The following is a 27,909-nucleotide window of genomic DNA, read 5'->3' as shown; positions in this document are numbered from 1 at the left end:
GTATTTAGGTTGGCATTATATCGCTAAGATAGTTGAAGATCCCTAGTTGGTATTTAATATATTAAATGTGGAAATGCAACTATGTTGTGACCAAACCAAAATGTTTTAGAGTTGTGTTTTTAATAAAAGAAAGACTTGTGCAGTATATGTTTATTTAAAGCTTATGATACCACAATGAACGTGACTATTTGTGATTAAATATATTAGGATAGAATCATTGGTTGGTAAGATGTTAAGGAATGATAGTTGCTGGGTAGGCATACATAACATCAAAGCTGCATGAATTTGCTTTTCATAGGCTCGAATCAAAATAGAACTTTTGACTGAAGTGTTGTAAACAATAAGCTTTACTACTAACAGACAGCACCGGCTGCCATGGAAGAGAAAAAGTGAAAGTAAAATCCCAGTTTCTGAAAATGATATGAAAAAATTGCATTTGTAGGTTTGTCATATGCAATGTTATTTTATTCCCAGTTGCATTACAAGTAAGCTTGGGTGTCATTTACTCAATGATTTAAAACTGCGGTTTGCAGCATAATGTTGTGTAGAATGAATTTGTGCACATTTTCAGAGCTGTCTGTACATGTGTACAACAGATTGATGTCATCACCTAAGCAAGTATAACATTGGGGAAGAGCACATTTTGAACTGTGCTCAGACTCGTCACCTGTCTCTTGCAGAAAGCAGTTTCCAGGGTCGCGTTTCTATTGGTAGCATTTCAGCTGTACTTAATACAGTAGTAATAATTACCGTGTGTACATTTTTCAGAGAACGAGCATGGTGTGTTTCATTGCACACGCAGAACAAATTGCATGTGTTTATCTGGTCTTTGAACTTATCTGTTTTACAGGTATGTTGTATATTTATCTGAAATAAACTCCTGATCATTATATAACCATCAGTCTCTTTAAAAATCAAATGCATAGATTCTTTTATAAGTGACCATGAAGATACAACTGTGAAATCTGCTCAATGACATCAATAAATTGGAAAAGCTCCAGTAAAAGCATCTGGCACATTAAATATTGTTTGGAGTATGTATGCAGATTGCATGTACTTATTAAAGAATACTCTAATAAAATAATTTTTTAAAATTGTTTTAGTAAAAAACAATTTCTTCACAAGTAACTATTATATAATTTACTCACCTTGGGGTTTTTTATACTCCCTTAGGCCTTAGTGTAGAATATTATGCTTTTATGCTTGAAAGTTTTGTATGTAGACTATTTAGTAAAGATAGTCCAAACGGACATTTAATGATTACTATACCGGCAGGTAATCTAAACTATTTTAGAATTTCGCTAAGTGTTTTTTATTAGTGGAAAAGGCATTAACATATAAAATTATTTGTCCTTATGACTCATCAGTTACAACAGGTGTCTTAGAATTAAAATTTGTCTATTTTTCGACAGGAAAGACCGTCAAAAGTCACCTTCAAAATGTTCAGACTAGCTAGAATGCTCTAAAAAATGTTCCATCTCTGTGTCTTTAAGCTTACTGTAGTTGAGGGTTAAGAATAGTCAGGCTAAGATGATGTCATTTTTATTTTTAATTCCTATTGATTTTAAATTTCTGTAGGTAATTTAATTTAATAAGATCTGCAATTTTGTGGATATAGTTAAAAGCTTTAATTTTTTAAATCACAAAATAGAAATTTGAACACCCACGTTTAATAATTTAGCAGTGACTACGTTAGGTAGACCTAATTTCTAAGAAAACAAAAAATGGTTTTTAAACTGTGTCTTTAGGACAGCACAAAAGTATATTTATTGATTTTATAAACACCATTAATGTCATTCAATTTAACGCATTTACCAAAAGTCACTATTTTAGATAATTTTATATGGTTAGGGATAGTCAAAATGTGTAAAGCACGCATATTTTCTTCTAAATCTGATGTCTTATGTTTAGAAGTTCGCATGTTCGTATTAATTTGATATTAATAAAAAGTAACTGTGCTGTCAAAAACTTGGCTGCAGGCCCTTAATGAGCACAACGGTTAATAGAAACTGTTGTTCAAACCAACACAAGAGGTCTGATGCACATATTTCAATATTGCATTCAATTCAGTTGAACTTTGTGACTTCTGAAATTAAATTGAAAAGCAATTTTTGAAATCAAACTGAAGATGGTTGTTTTTGCAATTTTCATGTGTTAATAATCTCAGTGTATATGTTATTTATTAAACGAATAATATATTTAATGATTTTCCACATTTTTAAAAAATTTATTAACATTTCTCAACAGCATTTCAAGAATAACCTTTATTTCTGTAGGATGAGTGGTTATATTTAACTAAGCGGTATTATGAAAATTATTAATTTCTTAAAGTTCAAAACCCACGTAGGTACGAAACACTTCAAAACAAACCCCAGTCAAAAAAAATTTAAAAGAATACTGAGAAAATCTGTTAGCGCCGACAGTAAACTATAATTGTTGTTACTTTTTCTAGTAATTTAACATGATGCCAAAGTGTTTTTATTGTGCTTTATTTTTAATGACTTTTCAGAATAGTATTTTTTAACTAGAGATATGAGACATACTATGTTTCTTAAATTCTAAAAAAAAGCCATGATAAAAACCATTCTTATTACATTAGTCAAACTTATGATTTTTTTTTAGATTTCAATGTGTGTAAGTTAGAAGAATATAATATCTCCATCAAAATATTATGAAAAAAGGCTCAGTTATGAACATAAATAGTATTGAAGGTACTACAAAAGTCACCATGAATAAAAAATTTTTTAAAAAAGAGGAAAATATTTTCTCTATTTTTAATACATCTAGTTTTATGTTAATTTAAAGGGCATGAAGCATTAATATTCTTAAACTAGCAGATCTAATAATTTTGTTCAACAAGCAATTAAAAAGATTGTGAGTAGTTATATTATGATACACAAAACATAGGTAAATTTAATCAAAGCCTGCGCTTTAAGTTTTATACAAGATGTCCTGTAACTCAACATCAAGCCAATAGGCCAATTAATAATGGTTCCTAATCCTAAAATATAAATTCAAAAAGTGGCATACTTTTCGAGTTAAAGGGATTTATTTTCTTAAGTGTTAAAATCCGCACTCCGCACCATATTATTAGATACTGTGACTAAAGATTCTTAATATGCAATTGTAAATAAATAACATAACTATTGATAAACATTCAAAATAAAACCGCACCTGCTATACTTTTGGGGTGAAAAAATTATTTGCAGGACATACGCGGCAACAATTGTTAATCAGGTAGCTTTGACTATTCACAATGGAAAAAATTATAATTTTGGTAACAAAGTAAGTTATTTGCTTTCATTAGCCAGTTTTTCAAATAACTTCATATGTTTGAAAGTATTTTTTTTTACTGTATAGCTAGTTAAATTTACAAGATTAAACATTTTTTATATAGTTAAGTTGTTCAAACAAATTTTGCCTTAAAAGTATTACATATTTAATATTATTTATAACAGTTATAAACAGTAGGGTTATTCAGGATTGTAAAGCAAATATTTTTAGTCAAAGTATCTTTTCATTTGATGCAGGGTGGGAATTAAAAATCTTTAGAAAAAAATGCCCTTTACTCAAAAATTCAGAATTTTTATAATTTTGGTTTTTGGATTTAGAACCATAATTTACTGGCCTATCAACTCTTCACGGCTTGAATTTGAGTTATGGGACATGCACTTATGCACATTTATTACTGTGAAAACCACACACACTGAAGTCACCAAGCACGTTTTTGTAAATTACGTTGAAAACTTACAAACTTAGCTTCAAGAGCTTTAAAGACAAAAAAAACATGTTCAGGTTCTTTTTGCGAGGAATATATATATGTATACATATATATATATATCTATATCTATATATATCTATATATATATGTATAGATATAGATATATATAGATATATATATTGAAGTATTCAAGAATTGTTTGTGCAGTGTTTATTTTTGTCCATACAGCTTCAATTACTAAGCGATGAAATTCATGAATTGCCAAGACGTTGTAAATTTATTGTTGTTTATTATTTGCAAACAAAACCAACCAAATCTTGCCATTTTTGTTATCACTCTGTTTTTAAGTTGAAGAAGTTTTCATTAAAATAATGAGAGTTTTTAAATATTTATCAAACCATGTTACTGTAAGACACATATAATTTTTTAATATATGCTTCATTACGAAAAAAATTCAGCTGCTTTGGAAGTAAGCCTCTAATACTATGGTAAAACATTTTCTTTTCACAAGACTAAGGCATGCATGAGATAATAACTAAGATGACCTTCAAGGCACCATGTTGGAAGATGTTTCTTGACTTTTAGGTCTCTAATAGTGATGTTAGGTATTTTTTATTGTTGTTATTTCTATATAATGAATTTACAAAACGAACATTTAGAAAACAGTGTCATGCATGCTTCAGAGACTTCAAATGCAGCATAGAGAGGTATTGTATTTTGAGCGAAGTTTGGCAATATTCATTTGCCACAAGCGTAGTTAATGGATAGCGCTGACATGTCAATCAATATGTGTAATACAGAAAAAGTTTTTCATAGTTTTATTGTAACATTTTTAAAAATAGTATTTTAACTTGAATTATAGTTTTTTTCTTACATTCATTATGATTTAAGGTTCTTGATTCACTTAAATCTTGTGTTTGCACAAGATTTTTTCAGGATAAAGCCTTGTTCAAGACCTGTCTCTTAGTTGAGTCTGTTGCTGAAGTACCACGAATCTTACTAAGTAAAACTAGGCTAGCTGTCCAGTTACTAAGTGAATAAAACAGATATTTCACCATTATTCCTGTGTGTTCTACACTCCTTTTAAAAATGGTTTGACCAACAATTTTTAATTTTCAATTTTTTTTTCTTAGGTCTTGTTTTATTATGATTGGGTTTTAAGTCAGATATTTCACACCTGGCACCATCTATATCTTGATAATGTTTTTCTTGTTTATAAGTTCATTACTTTAATACACAACATTTTTACAAGATAAATTAAATCTAATAATTTGTTTGATTCTGCTGTAGCCTATTCAGAAATTTTTTTCTCTACTAAAAACATTTTCAGTGTGAATTCTTATATTGTTCACCACCTCATTTGGGCACTAACTCCAGGGTAATTAAATCATGTTCTTAGAGCATCGAGAAACCAAACAATTCCCGATAAAAACTTAAAGAGGTGTAAATTGTTGGCGTTAAATCTATGATAACGTAAATTTTAAAATACTGTCACTCGTGACATGTATGCACTTGCATATTTCCATCCACTAGCAGCATTCAGCTGCGACCAAGGATGAAGTTGGTAACAAGATGGGTTTGCTCCAACTGTAATCTTGGGCAGTTCATCATCTTCAGCCCCTTATGCATAAATATAATTTACAACTTGATCTTTCATTATTGTGTGCATTAACAAGTATAATTAAAATAGCACATTACTTTGCAGTTTTTAAGATACCCCTCAAGTAAAAATATTTTGATTTCTATGGTAAAACGTACATCACACTGACAATTTTACTTGTTGAAAACAAGAACTAAAACAATATATTATAACCACAATGTAAGCTAATTAAATTGTATGGTACAAAAATTGACATAAACTACAGTAATAACAGTTTGAAAAAATTTATAATGGTGATCATTCAAATCACTTTGCCATGGAGACACTTCCGTTAAATTCGAGTACTTTTTGTCGTGTGTTACAGTTTGCATTTCCTATAGCTTGTCAACTATTTGTTTCAACAAAAATAAAAATTGCTTGCCTCATAATTGAGAAATTTCAAATACTATGTCACAGCTGCAATTGGCCAATTTTGATATTTTTCCAGATAGATTATAACCAAGTACATGAATAATTTACTTAATAAGTATGTGAAGTTACAATTCTTTTTCTTATGTTAATAAAAAATTATGTAATTTTATAGTTTTTACTTCCCGGAATAACCTGGAAATCGGTCAATACGTCCATGATAATCACATATTATTTATTAAGCTAATTATATACATGCTTTCTATATATGAACATAATATTGAACTTACTACAACTGTTTATATATAAATTTTTTTTATTTTAAACAAAATATTATTCATGCAAAATTAAGTATAAAAATAAGAAGCCTTTCAGAATTATTTACTAAAAGTAGAAAACTGATTAATTTTTTTGCTTTGAATTATTAAAAAAAATATGGTTTTTTGTTGGCAAATGGGAAGACAATTATTAAAATAAAACCAGTATTACAAACTAGGTAGTGAGTTAAATACAGATTAATTTAAATAATATATTAGAGAGATAAAAAAAGATAAACTTTTTGGTCATTTAATTAAAGTTACTAACTAGAAACAGCAACACCAACAGATTGTTCAACACAACTATACTCTGCTTACTTCAAGTCTTAGCAACGGAACATACAACTTCACAATATAACAATATTTTTTTTAATTTATAATGAACATTCTTTTAAAACATCTAAGATACAATGAGTAACACAAGAAGGAATATGTAATTTTATATTCTCAATATATCACAATACAACTGAGTTGATTGGAATTCAAATATTGATGTGGTAACTATAAACCATGTGACAAAATGGTTACATACATTTTGCAAGAGAGTTAGACTAGAATATGGTTTATAAATGTGTTTTAAGAATCACACAAATAATATGTTACAAATTTGAAAATATGCTAGGTAAATTTTTTGTTGGGCTGTGTTTTTTCTCTTTAGCTATGTTTAATATAATATAAAGTTTATATATATATACACCAGTGTTTAACATTAACATATATTCTATAAAATTATTTTAATTAAATTTAATCTGTTGAAAATAATATTTTTGGTCATGTTCATAATATAATATTTTTTCTGGCTATTGGGTGACCTGTCCGTCGTTAGGTGTGTATATCCTTTAATCTAAGCCAGTTCTGGCATATCTGATAACATATTTTAAAAGTGAAAATGTAGTTTGTTAATAGCAATCGTGTAGTCAATGTTAAAACATAAACCAGACATTATGAAGATATTCACCCTATGCTATCAAATCACTATATATGTTAAAATAACATAAGTAAAACTCTTGTATTTCTGAATAATTTGACTGCACTGTCATTAAAACAATAGATTCTAGGACAAAATGGTAAATTATGATACCATGTTAACTTAGAAAGATTTTTAGCATTACCCAGAAAAATGCTGATAATAGATAATGTTCTACTGTAGAAATTGTTGTCCTCTGTTTCCCTTAAAAACATAATAAAAAATTGGGAGAAACTAACTTATTTTCAGGTAGTTTCTGAATTCAGAACATTCCCTGTGGTGGTTGACGAGCATCCATTGCATAGTTGCTTGGATACCAATTTAAAAAGATGAAGGGTTTACAATACAAGGCAACAGTTATTCTAATGTTGCAGTTGGCCAAATTCCAGTTAATGTCACTCTTCGGGTCATGGCAGATGTCTCTGAAGCCTACATGAGCGTGTCTTTCACTGGGTGGGTAATATCCTGTCTGTATTTCAAGCCACACATATTTATTATTACATTGCAAGGGTACTTGTGTTCACTCAATGACAGGCATCTGTCCTTGCAAAAAATCATTTATTTTGAATATGAGTTGGTCTTTCTCCTCTTATGAACTGCCATAAATACTAACACTCAAGTACACAAGTAGCAAAATCACTGAAGTCTTTAGCTTTTAGATAAGTCAGTTCAAATATTTTACTAGTCTGCAACTATCAGTTTGACTGCCACTTCTGTTAGAATATTTCTTGTTTCAGCTATACATTATTTTGGACACTACAGGAAATGTCAAAGTAAAAATGGTCCAGCTGGTTTTGTCGTAGTTCATATGCAAGCATTGTAATTTTGAAATAGAATTTGACATGCTCTCGTCATCGTTATTTATTCATTTTATGTTGTTTTTTAGTATTCAATTTTAGTACTATTTGCGATGTTCATGATTTATTCATTGTTACTTCAGTTAGTACTATGAGTTTAATACTGAATTATTGCTCTCTGCACTTAAAATAATCAGTAGTTCAACTGCAAAAGTGTAATCTTCCAGGTATTACCTAGCATGTGTCAAATTTGAACCTAAAATTATAGGGTACCTACTTGATTATGATACAAAATTGTGTGAGGATAGGATTACATTGGATTATCTTAGTATGTAGTACTTCACATACCCCTTTCAAGCTACCCAAAAGGTATTGAAAATGGAAGTGTTATTAAGGACAAAATAAAAATCTAAAATTTCTTTAGCTTTATGGAATGTTTAGCTGTTTGTGTCGGTAGGGATGTAATAAACGGACAGGATTGTACTGTTTTAGTATACCTTCTAAATGTCAAATAGTGTATAAGTGGGAACTATTTAGGTCTTGCTACAGCGATAAACAACAGAATAATGATGGAAAATTTTTCACTTCAAGTTTTAATATTACCTCTTCAGAACGCATATTTAGCTTAAGAAAGCAATAGTGCTTACAAAGTTTGTGCATGTATTGCTGCATTAATATTTTCATCCCCCATGTCAGGAAAAGTTTGTTTGTACTGTAAGTTCTTCTAGCCTTTGTCCACCTCTCAAGTTCTCGCCTTAGACATTTTTCTTATATTATTGAGGTAACAAACACTAAACGGCTTTAAATATGCCCAACTCTAATCAAGTTCTTCAATTCAGCATACCATACCAAAAGCTTTTACAAAGAAAGTTTGTTATAGAAAATTTTATTTTGTTCTCTTATCTACTTACATAATTTCTAGCATTCAAGTATAGTATTACATTTCAAAGGCCTTAATTATTTTTTTTCCGAAATACCAAATGCCAATATTTCACTTCTATAAAAAGCTATGTTTATGATCTTAAGCCTTCAGGCAAGTTTGATCATAATGAGTAATGGAAACAGAACGTGTTGAATCAAGCCTCTAGTGTTACTGTGACATCACAATGCCACATATACAATGTTAATAACATTGAAAACTGACAAATCAGTGAGAATGTTGACTGGTAACCAACGCATCCGTACCATAAGATTCACTTTTTTATACCGATAGTTTCAAGACACGAGTGCTGAACATGATATATGGTAAATAAAACATTAGCAAACATAACTATTCAGCTTCCCTTCCATTATTTGCCTTTCAAACACATATCCCTATGTCCTTTGTGTGGAAAACTAAATTTATATGCTAGGCACTTGGATATGGTAACTGCCCAAAGTGTAACTCTTGCAACAGAAATGTTCAATATGTGCACCATAGGCATCAAAGAGCCCTGTAGACATATTTCAATGTGTTTGAATGACTACACAATGTGCTTCCAAAGAATATAAACTTGGGAAACTGTTGTGGTACTGAGCTTAGATTGGTATGTGTGGTGTTTGTGTGTCAGTTCCAGAATGGAAGGAAATAATGTTACATGCTGTTTTGTAGGGTTAACACTAGAACTACCAAGGTGGTCATTTTGACCCCTTACGATATTTTTAAATGATGCCAAATCTATATATCTGATTCAAATTAACAGACCTTTCGTGACTTTTCCTAAAATAATGTTGTTAACAATTTTTGAACATCGAGTTACTCAGGTTTTATGCGAAAACTATTTAATTACAATATTTTTGTCCAATAACGTAGCAAATACTTTCATTTTACCTAGAAAAACCGACAGGGGTCAAACTGACCTCTGCAGAAAAGTATTCAGTTTGTGATTAATAAATGCCACAGAAGTACATATTAGTAAATAAGTATTTTTAGTAATGTCTTATTAAGAAAAAATACTCTTTTTAAGGATGAATAATGTGGCCAAAGGATATTTGGTGTGGAATATCTGCGAAGGAAACAATTGCTCTCTCAGTGCATGGTCATGCAGCGTCATTCCGTAGGGCCTGTGATATTGTTATCTGACTCCACCTTTCCTGTCACTAGTGAGACATATTTTTTACAAAGATAATTATCATCTCGTCTTACAGTGTGTTGCGGTTTTCTGACATGACAAAGCAATTAGTTATCTTCCTCTACCTACAGTTTCTGTGTTACTAGTTTCCAGTTACTCCTCCCCTTGAAATTTGTTCTATTTTTTCATCAATTTTGGTGGACGGGTCGTGAAATGTATTTCGTTTTAGTCTGTTACATTTGCAGTTGAGAGAGAGTTGATTATTGTCTTAGGTAATTGTTTTTTGGTAAACTCTATGTAATTGTACTATCGTTTGAATGTATGATGGATCGTCGCCAAAGACTAACTACAGATCAGGCACTCCAATATTTTCAAGATATTTGTGAAACAAACTCAGGCAGTGAAAAAAGTGATAATGATTTGTCTAGTGGTGAAGAATATGTACCTCAGAACAGCGATAGTGACAGACATTCTGATAAAGAGGTGGAATCGGAAATCCTACAAGACGCCGATGTCCGTAAAATATCACGGGCTACTACTCCTTCAGTAACACAAGGAGAAAATGAACAGGTAGCTGAGCAGCAAGCTTCTCAGATGGAAGTGGAAGTGTTGAATTCGCCCCACAAGATGATCATGCTCAGGTATTGTGTAGTAGTCGATGGGCTAACCACAGTAGATGTAGCAGTAGGTGCAAAACATTTCAACGTGTGAAACCAACAAAGTGTTCTTCACTGAAAAAGATGCCACCTGAATCGGCGACTGTGTTGCGAGGTACTGGGACAGAATCGGTACTCGTACGAGGGATGCAACCTCAAGGTTCTGTGCCGTGTGTATATGTAGGGCCTGCTGTCGGTCACAGTGAGGTTTCTAGAGATGGAACAGAGTGGGAGGTGATTGACTTTGGGAACATCCTTCTTAGTAGACGGGGAGCTCAAAATGTAGTAAAAGAAAATAATGGTCCTACACTTCATGCTAAGCCACAGATCAGGGATAATTCTCCGCTAAGTGCGAGGAGACTGTTGCTGACACTAGACATCTACATATCAAGACATCTACTAAGAATGAAGCCCGCAGAAAATTACATGATAATACATGGACCATCACAATCGTAGAACTTGAATCTTTCATATCAATAATTTATGCTCGAGGGGCTTATGCAGCAAAAGGTCTGGAGCTATCTGCACTGTGGTCAAGCATCTGGGGACCAACATTCTTTACCCAAACCATGTCGCGAAATAGATTTTGCGAAATAATGCGATTTCTCCGCTTTGATGATCGAGTTACACGTAGTGAACGTTTACGGACTGATAAGTTGGCACTAGTGTCACATGTGTGGAATGGCTTTATACAAAATAGCATTGCATGCTACAAGCCTGGTATAAACATCACAGTGGATGATCAGCTTTTCCCAACATGGCCAATAAGCCAGATAAATTTGGGATCAAATTCTGACTGGCAATAGATGTCGACTCTAAATATCTAGTCAACGGGTTCCCGTATCTTGGAAAAGAAGATGACCGACCCCGTGATCAGCTACTGGGCACCTACGTAGTTCTACGCCTATTGGAACCATATTTGCTGAGCGGCAGAAATGTAACAACGGACAACTTCTTCACTTCTCTAGAACTCTGCCATGCACTGAAGGACAAGAAAACCAGTTTAGTCTGCACTGTCAATCGCTCTAGGAAGGAGGTGCCACCTACTGTAAAAATTGCAAACAACAGTTGCATACAACATACGTGTACAGGAACAAGGACACAACACTTACAGTGTATCAGGGGAAAGTCATTAAAAATGTGATCCTCATGAGCTCACTCCATCCAAATGTGAGCATTGCTGATAATGAAAAGAAGACTCCTGAAACCATCCAATAATACAATGCCACTAAATTTGGCGTTTATGTTCTGGACATAATGGCGCGGAAATATTCTGTCAAATCAGGATCAAGACGTTGGCCGGTTCATGTTTTTTTCAATGTGTTGGATTTGGCGTGTATCAATGCATGGATCCTGTACAAAGAAGTAACTGGAAGAAAAATCAAAAGAAGAAAATTTATCCTGGAGCTGTGCGAAGAGCTACGAGCGGCTTATCTGGCTAACAAGAATACCAAGCCACATATTGTTAGCAAGGGCGATGAAGAAACAGGAAAATCGCGAAAGAAGTGTGGCAACTGCAGAAAGAACAAAACAATGGCAAATTGTGCTGCATGCAGAAAACCAGTGTGTGGTAAATGTGTTGGGAGTAAACGCCTCATCTGTGTAAAATGTAAATAGGATTTTATATGTCAAGTTTTTCTGAAAATAGTAGTGTTATGATTTTTTTTACTGGTAATGTTTAGGCTGAATAATAACATTGCTATTACGTTTTTATTTAATTTGTTGAACAATAGTATTGTCATTTTTGGTACAATAATGAATTGATGCAGAAGGAAAAAAACAATGACTCGTGTCGCAGCAATGTATAAAAACATTGTGTGGTTATGATAGTACTAGGAATAAACATTTCATGTGGCGAATTTTATGTCATATTAGTGACTGAACCATCGTGGTTATACTGTCCCTGCAGAAATAAAATATAAAAAGCAAATATTGCAGGATGTACGAAACCTGGATGTGGTAAATTCATTTGAAGTAAATATCGCATATGTGTAAATGTATCCAGGATTTAGTGTCTTGTCAAATTGTAAGTGAATAAAAATAGTGCATTAATTTGGTTTTGTAATTTTTTTAGATAAGAAAAACTTAAATCAGTACAATATTTCTTGGCTCTGCAATAAAGTTGTCACAACTATTTAGGAATTTATTTTTTTAAGATAAAAATTAAAAAGGGTCAAATTGACCCCTCGTGGTAGTTCTAGATAGTCAGCTGGTGCCGGTAGTCATAGTGTTAAACTGTTTAATAAAGTGATGCAGTTACTGCGAGCTACTATTGAAGTATTAAACAGAAGCAGGAGAGTTGTTAACCAATGATTTTACATATCTCCATAAGTATAAATTGGTGGTATTTATGTCGGGCAATTTAGAGAGCTGTAAAATTGGTGTTTGAACTTCATCTGTGATTTGTAGCTATGAAAAGAAATTAAAAATCAGGGAAATTAAATCTACACTATGTTCAACAATGTTTTATTTTCTGTATATCATGTACAATATGACCTGTAATTGGCACCCATGTTTTTGAAACCAGCATATTCCATTAGCAAGTTGAATGTGTATATAATATTCAAAAGTATCCTACTTTCAGCTAACAATATATGTGTCTATTTTGGCTCATAAATTTATGTTATTAAATTTATGCACTGTAATTTCCAACTGAAACAAATTAATTTTATTCCGACAGTGGTTTTATCATTGTGGGATAAAAAATTATAACATTTTGAAAGAAGAGTATATAATTTTATAGCTCACCATCATGTATGTTTTGAGTAACAGTGAATGTTTTGCCAGTGTCCAGAGGCACAGTCCAGTTGACGGGTTCAGGAGATCTCATGATGATTTGCTCTGGAGACTTTACTCGCGTGGGCTCTGCTGGTGACTTCACCACCAGTGGCTCCTCTCTTTCCTCGTCCCGCTTGGTCACCGATTCCTGCAAGTCTGTCTCTACGCTGTCTTCAGCTGAAAAGAAGCAGTATTCCAGAATTAACAATATTCCTATACCAATAAGGTAATTGTAGGTTTTCCCTAGCCATTATGCAATGATCCCACACAGATTTTACCCTTGAGGCATGCTTAAAATGTAACCGACATTATGCCTCCCATCAGATCATTTTGGGGTTGATCAGTGGTATGGTCAAACTTGGATTTTCATGTTGTGGAAAAAGTATAAGATGATTTTCTTGGTCATTGAGCTATGGAGTACTTAATTTCCTCCAACTTTAGAATATGTGAGTAATTATTCATAGGGACTTGTTTACCAACAGATTCACAGTTATAAGATATCTACAGTCCCTATACAAAATATCCTGTACATAATTATAATTTCGGCTATTCTGCAAGTAAATAAATATTATATGGTCAAATGACTGGGGTTGCTGTAGAATTCATAATTTTGACAAGTCCCTGTATGCACAGCCTCAATGTTCACTGGTAGGAATGTGTAGTGGACTACAGATAGCAACTCCTGTATATCAACTTTCTTAGTTCTCTCTTACCCTACTCACAGCCCGATAGCATCCAAGGAGGGCCACTTATACTCATTCCTCTGGGCAGCAGCCTTCTTGGCTTGCTTCGACCTCTCTTTTTATCAGGAGAACTGACTGCTAGCTCGTTCCATACCTCTGGATATACTCCAGCAACACTGATGGACTACTCACACATTTATTGGGAACGTAAATAACCCCCGACAAGCTACCAATCACAATGAAAGATTATCAGCGCTTTCCTTATCCTATTTCCAAGTGTGTAGACAACATCTGGTGACCCCTAACTTGTGATGAACCTGTAAGTTTGAACTTAACTCAGGCACAATCTATTAAAATCAATCCAATTTTATCACACCTGCCTGGAGCTGTTCACGCAAGGCTAACAAAATTCGCATTCAAGTATTCACAATGCAACCAACCGGCTTCCTCTGTATGAGGCCCCTCAACATCACATTCACCTTTCAGAGGGGAAGATCACAAAGACCCCTTGCACAAAATATTGCACTAAGAGCAGACATTCCAAATACTCAATGCCTTCTAATGTGAGTGGGTAAATAAAGCTAATTGAACCACTACTCAGAGATGTGGCTTGATGGTGGGTAAACTATGATGCCTTCAGATAACTTTGTAGTCAAAGTTGGCTGCATGTATAAGCCTTGATAAATTTGGCAACTATCACATGTATGTTACCTACATGAAAATAAATGGGGGTCTTCAAAACAAACACACACATGGAATTCCCACCCCAAACCTCCATTGGGTCATAAAAACAGAAGCCAGCCTAGGTCCAGCAATTCCAGAATCTACATGGCATAACTGTCAGTTTCTTCAATGGACTTGTCTTATGCAGTGCCACTGTCTGCCTGGTTATCTAATACTTTATCGATTAAATCAAGAATTTCATCTACTAAGCCTATGTTAAAAGAGCACATAAGTGTATTTTCCATGTAGGTCTATAAGTGTTGCCAAAAAAATTAACAGCCTGTAGATAAAAAGCAGGATGTTATGTGTATAAAATTTTACTTCCCAGTAGTAATACCATGTCTTGTTGTCATGTCAAGCATTTATTAAACATTAAGTTAACGTCGACCAAGTCTACACCCTCTCTAAGCCCGATGTGCCTCACACCGCTGCCGACCCCTCTACAACCACCAAGACTCTCTAATTCAAACCACCAGCCAAAAAGTGCGTGTGAGTGTGCGTGCGTGTTTTCGGTCATCCTTCGCAAACACTTTCTGCCCCCATGCTAATTTGAGCATTGGAGACTTCATTTTTTTAAATAATGTAGTTAAAAATTAAATAACTGTATTACATAATACGTTAGTCTAAATTAAGAAGTAATTTTCGAAGAGTTTTAATGTAATATGTTTAATTGTTTTGTTATATCAAACTACTAATGGTAAATTCAGAATTTTCTGCGGCAATGACACCCATTGTCCGCCGCAGTCTCTTCTATTCGCCGTGCGGGGTAGGAAGCATCTCAGAACCTCGTCGACTTCAACTACTTCTCTCAACTGAACCGTTATCATTCATTGTCGTAATTATTTTAAAACATTTTTAATTAACCTTCGAGGCCTACCCCAGCGGCAGACTGTGTAACTTAACTAATTAAAGCTCCCCGGAGCATTAATCATTATTTGGTGAGCTTGCACTTTCGGAGCCAGTCCACACGGTGTCCTGGTCAGTATGAAAGCTGGACTACTTGCTGTTTTTCGTACGCACTGTAAGTGTACATGTCGGCGGCAATAAAACTTAATATTCACCCGACTCATTGCACTAATTTCTCGACCACAGGCTTCCCAGTACAGAGATTGAGTTGAGTGGGGCGCCTCAAGACCACACAAGCAGTTGTCTTCGCCAGTAACATAGTGTGCCCGCCATTTAGAAAAAGCCAGTGAGTTCTAGCATATCCATGCAAAGGGGAGACAAGTGTAGCTCCACTTGGGTCACATCACAGCCCTGGGACAGAATCGGTAGAAGGGTCCACATGCCGATCCATGTGGTGGCACCTAAGGTCTACACATACACCGATCCGAACCCCCCTTCCCCAACGACAAGTGTCGTTCAAGAGCGTGGGGCTAGGCAATGCACAGCTGGCCGCGAGGAATGTAGCGTGTGAGTTGTGCTGTTGTGCGACGGAATGAGGAGACGAACAACACTGACCAGTCACATGGCTGTGGCGCCCATGGATTTTCCAAAAATTCCGCAGCTGGCTGCAAAACAGGTACTGTGCTGTGTATATGTGTGTGCAACTATATCTAAGTTCAAGGGACTTATTTTCGACTAAAGTAACTCTCTGGATCTGAGTGGATGTTTTGTAGAAAGTGTACATGGCCACGACATATTGCCAGGCTGAAAGGGGCATGTGGTCAGACACATGTGTGTGCCTTGAACCGGGCAAAATAACAACTTTTGTGGCTGAATTTTTTAAATGTACCGAAATTATCTTTATGGGAAAAGCATGTGATGAGGGATGATGCGTGAACTGTTGAGCTTTAAAACATCTACTGTAAACTGACAAAGCAGAGTCCACCACATTCAAGGAGGGACCTTACACCTGTAGTGAGTGTCGGGCCGTAACTGCAGGTATCCACGATGCGCGGTGTGACGATCTCACCAATGGCAGGGCTACAACAACAGCTGTGGCGCACATCAGGATGACTCCAGTAGGACATGTAGACATGCCCGAGTTCGCAGGGAGGCCCAGCTACGATCCTAGGAAGTTTCTGAAGGTAAGCTGGGAACGACTAGGTCGTTACGGTGTACCAGATGCACAATAGGCGGACCGCATCGGCCAAGTACAGAAAGTTGATGCAAAGACTTGGTGGATGGTGGTAAGCGAGTATGGCATGCCGTAAAACGAGTTCACCTGCCGTTTCAAGGCACATTTCGCCGACATCCGGACAGAAATGAAGGTAAGTTCAGAGCTGTACTGCGCGGAACAGGGACATGCGGAAGAAGCCTTCATCCTGAAGACAAATTCGCCTGTTCAAGTGGCTGTTCCCAGTGGGAATCCCAGATAAGGTGATTGAACCCACAATAATTCTGATGTGCCCTGAACTATGTGTCCACCTGCGCCATACAACACAGAAGTCAGCACACTTTTCCCAGTGTGCAAAGGCCATCGAACAGGATGTGGGGGCTGCAGAGACAAGATGGCAGGAGCTACCACAGATGCAGCACACAGTCATGTCAGCTGATACGACTGCCCATGTGCCATACACATCACTACAGGACCGCATCAGGAACCTAAACAACTTCCCTGTAATCACGCAGAGGAAGTGTGCTATCGATGATGGGTCACCACCTCAGTGCCAGACCTGTCAGTTCGGGTAGTACCACTGGCACCAGGATTTCCCTGTCCAAAATGCACCCCAGCTAGGGAGCAACCGACACCAGCCAACAGGAATGGGCCCACGGGAGCCCCTTCCACTTGGGCAGTATCCAGAAGTCGATATCAGCAGCACGACCACTGACAACCAGCTTGGTACACATAGGCATGGCCGAAGGTGGCCTGCTCTGAGTCCCTATCGTGGTGAATGGTCATTCGTGCCGTCAACGCCCTTGTTGACACTGCAGCAAGCCACAACTGCATCACTGCCCACCTCGTCGAGAGCTCACAGTTCGAGCCTCGCCCCAGCCAACTCCTGCTCGCCACTATCAGAAACTCCTGCCCGATGCAAGGCGTCGCGATGCTCCTTGTCAGCATCAAAGACCAACACTCTGTCACGACCATCTTGGTAGTCGATGGACTCCAGGATGACATCATCCTATGGTAGGCCTTGTTGTGTAACAAGGATGCCATCATCGAGGTGGAGTCAAGGCATCTTCGTGTAGGCACCCAGGGTCGACGTACCCTCCATGGCTGTAAAAAACCCACTGCCACCTCCAGATCACAAGGTCAGTCACAACTAGATCCTACAAGATGTGCCCCCCCCTGCCACAGAGAAATAGTGCAAAGAATGCTGGACCACCAGAAAAATATGTTTTTCACTGCCAACCCTTTTAAACACACCATGATGGTAAAACATGCCATCCCGACCTTCCCACACGAACCAATTTTCATCCCCATGGAAGTTATCGACACGTGGGTAATCAGACTATCCTCACCCAAGTGCACAATATGTTGAGGGACAGCTTTATCGAGTCGAGTGAAAGTCAGTATAACTTGCAAATAGTATTGGTACAGAAAAAGGATGGCACATTGCGGTTCTGTGTCATATTATAACCGCTGAACAAGGTCACCATTAACACCCTGCCACCCCTGTTGAACATCCCTGACAATATATGGACTGAGAGATGCAAAAATTTTCTCGTCATTGGACTTAAAATCATGCTACTGGCAAGTGCCGATCAGACCCAAATCTGTGTTTCAACCTATGGTCGGCACCCTCTACCTGTCCTCCCAAATAATCATTCTTTAGGGTAGATTGGGAGTCGGCTAACAAATAAAATCACATTCCAGAGCAAGTAATATTCAGACAAAGATGCCAAGGGATTACACTACCATTCGATCAGGTAGGTGTTAGAGCTTCAGCCATGACCAGGCTAGGGTTACCCAGCATAGCCCCTGCCTTAATCAGCTAACCAGATAGTTGGCTGTGTCCTTAGCCCTTAGACTTTGTCAGCACTGCTCGCACCTACCCCGATCTACCACATCACACTGGAACCCCACAAAACCCCAAGTGAACCAGTGGTCTGGTGGAGGCCTATCCAACCTCTGCTAGCTGTCCAGGTTAGCACCAGAGCTGTGTCGTCACTCACCACATATACTCTGCATAGGGCTAGAGAACCTTTGGAGTCTGCTCCAAGCGATCGGAGCACCTCTACCAAGAATGAGTTCTACCCAATCAGAATCTTGGGCCTAGAAGAAACCACAATGGGCCATTTTTAAATCTTACATGAATTCTTCCTATGATACTACCAACTTGGTGTCTATACAGTATAAGACCTTTCGTCAACAAGCTAGCCGACTGCCACTCTTCAGAGTCACTCCACAGGATGTCCACATCTTCTCGGACTACTCTAAGGACCTTCCATACCTCGACCCGACAGGTGTACAGCTGGTTAAGGCCCAGATGAGCCTTGACTCAACCAGTAGTGACCACAGAAAGCCCTGGCTAGACATGATCCTCCAGTCGTGCATGGGTTGGAGGGCCTCGGGGTTATCTCAGTACATCTTCCGACCTCTAGACTAGGGGAATGTATCTCACCTCGTTGGGCAGTTTACAGCTCTTTTTTTAAGCCTTTGTACCCCCAAACATGCCAGCACCATTCTCAGTCCTTACTATTACCATAGGCCTGATGTATTCACTATGGGGCCCTTGGAAATAAGACATTAAGGCTCGGCAGTCAAACCCCCAGAAAGGTTGCAAATGCATCTGCTGTTACCTGCAGTTTCAGCCCATTCACCATTTCTGGTCCCTTACACGCAAGTTCATAAAAGCCATTCATGAAGTATTCTGCAGGCTAGGGATTAACAAGTACTTGCATAAAAGCATGCGATGCTGCCATCACTGCCAACACTACAAAACACGGCAACCTGATGGAAAGGCAGTTTCCATGACAACCCAAAAAAAACATTTCACACGGTAGCATTTAACTTGATAGGGTCGTACCCTTGCATCTCGAAGGGAAATTTTTTTTTCTGGTAGTGATGGATGGCTTCACATGGTGGATGGAGGCCTACCCCTGTGCAATGCTGGGCAGGAACAATCGCGCATGGACTCGAGACAGAGTTTTTCCCATGATGGTGATACCCCTGGGTACTATTGTCAGATAATGTGTGCAGTTTTGGGCCAGCAAAAGGTGGAACTCTGCGGGAAGTGGTGCATGATCGCAAACATGACAACAGCATATCACCCAAGGACATACCTGACTGAGCAGTGCAACCAAGAGATCAAAGTAGAACTCCAACTCCCCCTGCCAGAGGACCACTTCCATGTACCCGACATAATGTTCTGTATACGCTACAGGGCCAATGCGGCCATGGGGAAAACCCTGGCCAGGCTAGTGCCAGGGTGCAACTTCGCAATGCCGGGCCAGTACCCCTTCGACGACAGAATCCTGGAAATGGCAAGCCGAAAACCCCCTGCCCCAGAGCATGCTCGAGAGCTGATGGGAACCCATTAAACCACCCGGCAACACCAAACCATGTACCATGCTTAGATCACCCCAAAAACAATGTGGCCCCCAAATTCTCTGACACCCGGCTATCTGGTCTATGGATGCTTACATCCATTGTTGGTAGAAAACCATGACTGCTGCGCCGGACTAGTGCCCAAATAGATTGGGCCGATGCCAGTGATCAGGACCATAGGTACCACGGCCATAGTAGTGAAGCTCCCATCAGGACGAGCCGCAAGGTATCATCGAGATGCCATCCGAGTAACAGATTAAGAACCTTACGAGGCGTGCAACGAACCCAGCATGCCAACACCCGAGGAGCCCATTCAAACTGCACAGCCCGCTACTTTGACCCTGACTCAAGAGGCAGAAGGGGAATTTCAGAGGTTTTCAGAAACCGAGGGGAGGTGCCCTGTATGATGCAAACACAGCACTCTTCCCCGACAGCTGTTTTCAGAGGGAGAGAACGATATAACACTTTTCCATGGGTTTGATGAGGCCAGCATGGGGTGGGGAATCTGGCACGCACCCTGGCCCCCACCCCGATAATCTGTGAACCGGATGACACACCATCACACCCATAGACACCCGATGAAGACGAACTCCGGTGGCCATTACACGTGTCACTGACAGGTGCCACTCTTCGCATCACCATTGAAGAGCTGCCAGAGCCCACCACAGATGTAACGAAGCTGCACGGGGGGCAGCGGAGGACAAGGCACCCACCTCTGCACAATGCTACAACTCCCATCTGTGCCATTTGGCTGATTACATAGACGAGGCGACAGCAGCACGAGGCTGCCCAGAGCGACGAGAAATGAGGTATAGCAGAGTCATATCGGGCTCCTTGACGTCGACCACGGCTACGCCATCTTTAAGCCCTATGTGCCCTATGCCACTGCCGACCACCTCTACACACATGACCCTCTCTAATTCAAACCTACTGCCAACAAATGTGTGTGTGCGTGCATGTGTTCGGTCCTTCTGCACGAACCCTTTCTGTGCCCACCCTAACTTGAGCAGTGGAGACTTCATATTGTTAAATAATTTAAGAAATAATTAAATAACTGTAATACATAATACTAAATTCTAAATTAATATTTTTAAGTGTTTAAATATGTTACATTTAAGTGTTTTGTTACATCAATCAACTACCGTAAATTCAGCACTACCTGCTGCCATGACACCCATGGCCCACCCCAGTCTCTTCCGTTTGCCGTGCGGGGTAGAACGCATCTCAGCACCTCGTCGACTTTAACTATTGCTCTCAACTGATCCATTATTGTCCGCTGTCATTATTATTTTAATTATTTCCTTTTATTAATCTTAGAGGCCTAACCCAGTGGCAGACTGAGTAACTTTACTAATTAAAGCTGCTCGAAGCATTTTTATTATTCAGTGGGCATGCACTTACGGGACCATTTAACGCAATGGCCTGGTCAGCATGAAAGCTGGACTACTTTCTTTTTTTGTGTACGCATTGTCAGTGTACGTGTCGGCAGCAATAAAACTTAATATTCACCCGACTCGCACTTAATTCTCGGCCACGAGCTTTCCAGTACAGAGATGGAGGTGTGTGGGGCACCTCAAAAACCCCACAAGCAGTCGTATTCGCCGGTAACATAGCATGCCCGCCGCTGAGATTGGACCAGTGAGTTCTAGTGTATCTTCGCAGGGGGGAGTCGAGCCTAGCTCCACATGGGTCATTCCCCTGGGACAGAGTCAGTAGCTGGGTCCACATCCCCATCCAAAGTCTACACATACGCCGATCCGAACTTCACCCACCCCCCCACACCAACAAAGTCATACCTAAGACAATTAATTTGTTTCCTATTGTAATTTTGGTTTGTACCATCCATATTTTGTTTGTTGTGTTGTCTCAAAGCCAATTATATAACATAGAGTGACACCTAACACCGAAAAAGTACACAGAAACACGAACTCACCCAACGAAATCCATTCATGAGTATTTTTTTATTTCATTGTTGTGTATGTTATAGAGATAATATTTGTTGGTCGGAAACTATTCTCTCAAACTTGCAAACCTGTCAGATGATTAACACTCTCAACATTATTACTATTGCTTCTTACCTAAATACCTTAATGTAGTAAGGTTTTGAACCACTTCTTTAACAATCTTCTTTACCTTTAGGGCAACACCTACCCAACTAATTCCAGACAGTGACCTTCAGACAATTCCCTCTCCTCTTGTTTGGCCAAAACCCTTGGGTCTGCTCTTATATCCTTAAATATTGATATCTACCTGCCTAGCAGTGATAACTAAAACCACTTCAATATCTCAACAAAACGATGTTCCATTCTCTATGTTTTCCTGTGCTAGAGACACTTCATACAGCTAGAGAATAATTCACCCTTGAATATAAACTCCAACTGAATTTACAGAATGCATTATACAATCTCATCAGATAATGTGGACAGCTCACAGTTGTCAGTACCCATGAAGCGCAGTAATTCACTCTGAACTCAAACCCAGTGCAAGATAATGTGAAGCTGAGTGTTTAGTGGCTCTGAGTAACAGATTTTAAGTAAACATTGCAATGCATCCAACCCCAGAGTACCCAAAACTTCCACATCAGAGAGAACTTCAAGTGACCCATAAAATACCAGTGAAATCAAGTGAAATAGCCCTGGGAATTCAGACCAGTGTTCTGACCCCGTGTTACTACAGACAGGTAAGATAAGGAATGAAAAGAAGGGGATATAAATAGATGTGTCCATCTTTAACTACCAACCTTCATTCATTACTTGTCCTTTCCTTACCCAGTGCTTCAATAATTCCATACAGTGCAAGGCATGGCAACTTTATCAACCTCACAGATGTTTACAAATACCTTCCTCTTTCTAAGGTGTAGATCAACTGAAATGTCACTTTTTTTTCAATATATGGTTCTCATATTTATTTAGTTCCAAAATTTGTACTATTGATTAAATTTATAACAAGATAGATTGTTTTAAATAAACTTCTTTAAAAATAAAATTTTCTTGAAATGTGTTTTGGCATTAGGAATAAGTAATCAACATTTTTCACGTTCAAGAATTTTTATGTACACATAGGCCCTATCACATATAATATAACATCATTAAAGTTTCAAAAGCTATTAATTTATTTTAAGTTAAAATTAATCTATTATTAATTCACTGAAACTCATGCTGAGTACTGAGTAATATTAGGCTTGTATTAGGGGCATAAATTTAATAAAAATATCTTTGTCATCAAAAAGTAATCACTCGTTTGCTTGTATCAACAAGGCACATTGTTGGTCCTTATTAGTTAAACCAGTGATAGATACTTCCAAGAATCATGAGGGTTTACCACTGAGTTAGCTAAGAGCAAACACCTTGAGATAATCAGTCAGACCATAAATACTTTTCAGGATTTTGAGTACAATAATATATTTATTTATGGTGAAAACTTTAAAAACAATACAAATATATTTCGGTACAAATATTTCACACCATACTGAAAACTGCAGACAATGTCACAATTCAGTAAGAAAATATGATATCGCTTTCTGCCATATGAAAAGGACTGAATTTAAAAGACAAAATTAGATTCTGCAAAAAAAATTCATAAAAAAGCTAAAGCATAATCATGCATTATTTGAAACGCAAAAAAATCTTCTAGATATTATAATGCATTAAGGAAAAATGGTCGATGATTGTAATATTTTCAAATGTATACAAATAATTTTTTTTTCAATATAATTATTATGGGGGGAAACATTTGCAATAAGATTCTAAAAAAATCGAGTTATTTGTGAATACCGGTATCAAAGTAGTAGCTAATAAGTTGCACAATGTTTAAAGAAACTTATAGTCAAATCGCAGCACCCCTGCGTACTATCAAAGTCTATTATTTTATGACACTGCTTCAATTTCTTTTGTGCTTTGTGCACATGAAGAGTGTATTCTATGCACTTGAATGTAAGAGTGGAGATGTTAACAGCAGTTTTATCTGTCATTCATTGGAGGGCATATTAATATATATTATCAAAATAATATTCTGAAAATTAAAAAAATTAAAATGAAGCTATTTTTTTCTTCAGCTTTCATGACTGTAATTTTGATTGATTTTAATGTACTAAGTTCCAGATTTTTAGTAATAATAAAAATCAAAGAAAACCAATTTTAAACAACTAATTACCATAACAGAATGTAAACCCCGTGTTTATTGATTTTATTATCCTGGAATCTGAGACCAACTTAAATATAACTTGATGTCCCATATAATAAAACTTTACGGAAAAATTACAAAATACAACTAGAAAATTATATAACCTAGAAATTAAAACCACTTAAAAAGTAAAAAAACTCCTATGGAGAATTGACAGGAATACAAAATTACATGACTCGATAACATTAGAAATGTAAACACCTTTGATTTAAGATGATTTCATATTTGGGGAAAACTCAAATATAGGTTAACTTTAAAAAAATCAATCACTTTTGAAAACTAAAATTAAATATAAGAACATATATAAAGTAAAACCACTTCAAATATAATATGACACATATGTAAGACAAACTAAAATGTAATACTAATAATAATACAAGATGATCCTAAAAATAACACTGTACTCATGTACAACAAAACCTCAAATACAAGACCACATCCAGGACAACAAGACCTTAGTGAAAGACTATTTAAGTATGACAGGACATCCAATTTAAGACAACCTCAAATGCAAAATAACTTTGAATGTAATAAAATATTCACTCTAATAAGAACTCGAATATAACGCAACCTAAAATCTAGTAACTACATCTAAAATAAGAATATTTACCTCAAATATTGTATAAGCTACAATTTCAGACGTTATTGATCATAAAAACTCTCACAGTTATATAAAATAATCAATCTGCATTCTGTCACGTGGCCAATAAATTACTTTATCATATATTAGGCATCATTCAACAAAAATACTGTGTTTGCTGTTGAGGTTTTCCTCACCCAGTGTTAAATATTTTCGTTAAATTTTTATCCACTAACCACACACATATGTACGCATCCAAATTTAATTAACAAAACCATTTTAATTTACTATAATAACAAAATTATTAAAAAATTATGCGAGTTAGCAGTTATACTATTTTTTAAGATACCGAACTTTTAAAAAACTTTATTGTAATGACGCCGTACCTTCTATGCTCATAAACCGTTAATATCTGTCCCTGCTGGCAGCATCGCGTCCGCGCAGGGCCCATGCACGAGGGTAGGGAGTGCCTAGTGACTAACCCCCCTCCCAAGCCATCGAGTGTGTATATCATTTTAATACGATGGAAAACCCCAAAAGGGAACTGTGCACTGTAAGGATTTGTGTATCCCCTTCAAAGCATTATAGTAAATAACACTCATTATTTGTGAGTACTGCTTTCAGCACTATTTGATGGGGGAAGTTTACATATGTAATATGAAATGGAATAGTCCAAGCAAATGACAAACAATCTTTCGTTTGACTCTAGCAGCCAATAAGTATACATAGCATAGATAATCATGTAAAACCTGTTAAATTATTGTTCAAAGCCTTTAAATTATAAAGGAATGCTGTAATACTGTCTGTAAGTCTACATTTTTACACTCCACAGGAACATTTTGGGAGTCTTTGGATCTTTAGTTTCAAAAGAATAAATAACAACAAATGCAGGTTCATCTATAACTGTGCCTCTGTTAATTTTCTATTATAGTTAATTGAACAAAAGTATACAAAACATCATCTTAATAATCCTAATAACAAGTTACAATTTATAATAAATATTAATACCTTTATAAGTTAAAATTTTATAATAGAGCCCACCCATACCAAATTAATAAAAGGTGCCTTACACCATAGTTAAAAATTAAAATAAACAATCTCAGAGTGATAATTTTTAGCATGTAGCATAATTAAATTCCCTCACTTCTCACTTTAGTTATCACCTATATAGTACAATTAACTGGCACTTAGAAATGGCATAGCACTGGCACGCTGTAGAAGTCGCGGGGAATTTGGGGGTCGTATAGTTCGAAGTTGTTGGTCGGAAGAGATACATCATACTGTAGTCGGGCTGCCAGGTGGCGCCTAAGTAGTTTCCGGTTACCAAAGACGAGAAAGAGCATTTGGCCGCAAATTCGACGCCGGCTCTGGGATACCAATTCTTGGATACAGATCCTACGATACCGGTCCTGGTATACCAATTATTGAACCCTGTCTATGAACAAGCCAAATCCAAAAGATTAGACCTGCTTCACAGCCAGTCATTAAACAGGCAAAAATGGCCGGGGAAGAGAAAGAGGGTGTTGAAATCTCACCAAAACAGGGTGTTGTCCTTGCGCTCAGGAGGAGGCCCACCGGGATGCGTGCGAGATCCTGACCGAAGCAAGCGCAGTGGATGCGGAAGCACTCATAATTTATATTTATTAATATTTAGCAAAACATAAAAATTTATTTATTGAAACACAGCCTGACTAATTACTATCTAAAAACTTAAGGGAAACATCCCTTGACGAGACGACTTCATCATAGTGGGCGTGTCGTAGATGAATTCTGTTGAGGTCTTGCCGAGAAAACAAAGTAGTCAGTCCGACATCGCACCAAGAAGTCCCAGGGGGGTTGGTGTGATGCTTAATTAAATCAGGCGGTTGATTTAAAAAGAAAGGGGGTTACTAAATCTTCAGGTCTGAAAGGTTCTGAAGACTTCCTAGTGAGGGATCAAGAAATAATGACTCCGATATCTCGACGTTTCTTCTGGCGCCAGCTCGCAGCGCGATCTACAAAGGGGGTGGCCGAAACAGAGAATAAGTCGATTCGTACATATCGCACGAGACTAATTCAAAAACATGGGGCTTATGTAGGAGACTTATGTAGCACTCTACTAGCTCGGGAAAGCACGACAGGCAGATGTTTGTTGTGTGAGTCGCCAGGGGGCAGGATGAGATTGAAAACCGCTCGGAGTAGTTGCTAACGTCGCCACTAGAGGTCAAGGGCTGTACATTTGATCACTCGTGTCCAAACCTTGAGATAGGTAATCGCTGCACCAGTCAATGCTCTGGGCGGTGATTCGTTGAAAAGAGGGAAGGGGGGTTTAAATTTGCAGGGGCAGTGGGAAGGGAGCTCTACTGGGCGAGGAGACGTGAATGTGGGTTTGGTAAAACGACTCGTGAGCATGCTTCTGAGAGCTCAACTCAGGAGAACTCTGAGAAACTTGGGGCCTTGCGAAGATGCAGCTACTAGCAGTCCTGATCACGGTGACAGGCCGTGTTTTAGTGACCAGACGTGCGCCGAAGAGAGGATAAGATGAGCCTGAATGCTAGCTCTCGCAGAGGGTTGGCAAAAATCAGATACGGCACAGGGAACGAATTGGGTAACTAGCCTGACTAAGATTAATTGGGAGTGTGCAGTGAGTATAAAATGTTTAAGTTTTAGCTACAAAATTACTGTTAAAATAATTTACAATTGTGCCTAAAAATTCTAATTGGCGGCACAACATAAGAATTGTTTACATTTCTTGTGTAAAAATTAGCACGAAAGGATACTTCCGCCCCTCTTGCGGTCCTTCCACGTCTCAGGCAGACTGCATACAGCCGCGCACGCGTTCTGTGTCGCGGGAGAGTCCTCAATGATGCAACTTTGATTGAGTCGTTTTGTTTCGAGAGTAATTAAGCTAATGCGTTAGTCTAAACTATACATTGTGACTCCGAACCATTTCACGGTAAGGGATTAACATTGTTTGGCTACAATTCAACCACCGGGTGACCCTCTCCGCGTGTTTTGCTTACTTACGGC

At 37.4% G+C, this 27,909-nt stretch overlaps 1 protein-coding gene across 4 annotated transcripts in view; it reads right to left on the bottom strand.

Annotated features, from left to right (window-relative positions):
• The window catches only part of LOC134529251 (uncharacterized), a 1,084,551-nt gene that overhangs the window by 94,325 nt on the left and 962,317 nt on the right, over nt 1-27,909 (bottom strand). For all 4 annotated transcript variants that reach the window (XM_063363151.1, XM_063363152.1, XM_063363154.1 and 1 more), the window contains one exon: nt 13,266-13,472. In XM_063363151.1, coding sequence (XP_063219221.1) covers nt 13,266-13,472 — 207 coding nt within the window. The remainder of the gene's footprint in view (nt 1-13,265; nt 13,473-27,909) is intronic.

This window comes from Bacillus rossius, chromosome 2 (genome assembly GCF_032445375.1).
Source record: "Bacillus rossius redtenbacheri isolate Brsri chromosome 2, Brsri_v3, whole genome shotgun sequence".
NCBI classification, from domain to species: domain Eukaryota; kingdom Metazoa; phylum Arthropoda; class Insecta; order Phasmatodea; family Bacillidae; genus Bacillus; species Bacillus rossius.
The sequence above is the reverse complement of the archived record's forward strand: the minus strand, read 5'-3'. Positions and strand labels throughout refer to the sequence as shown.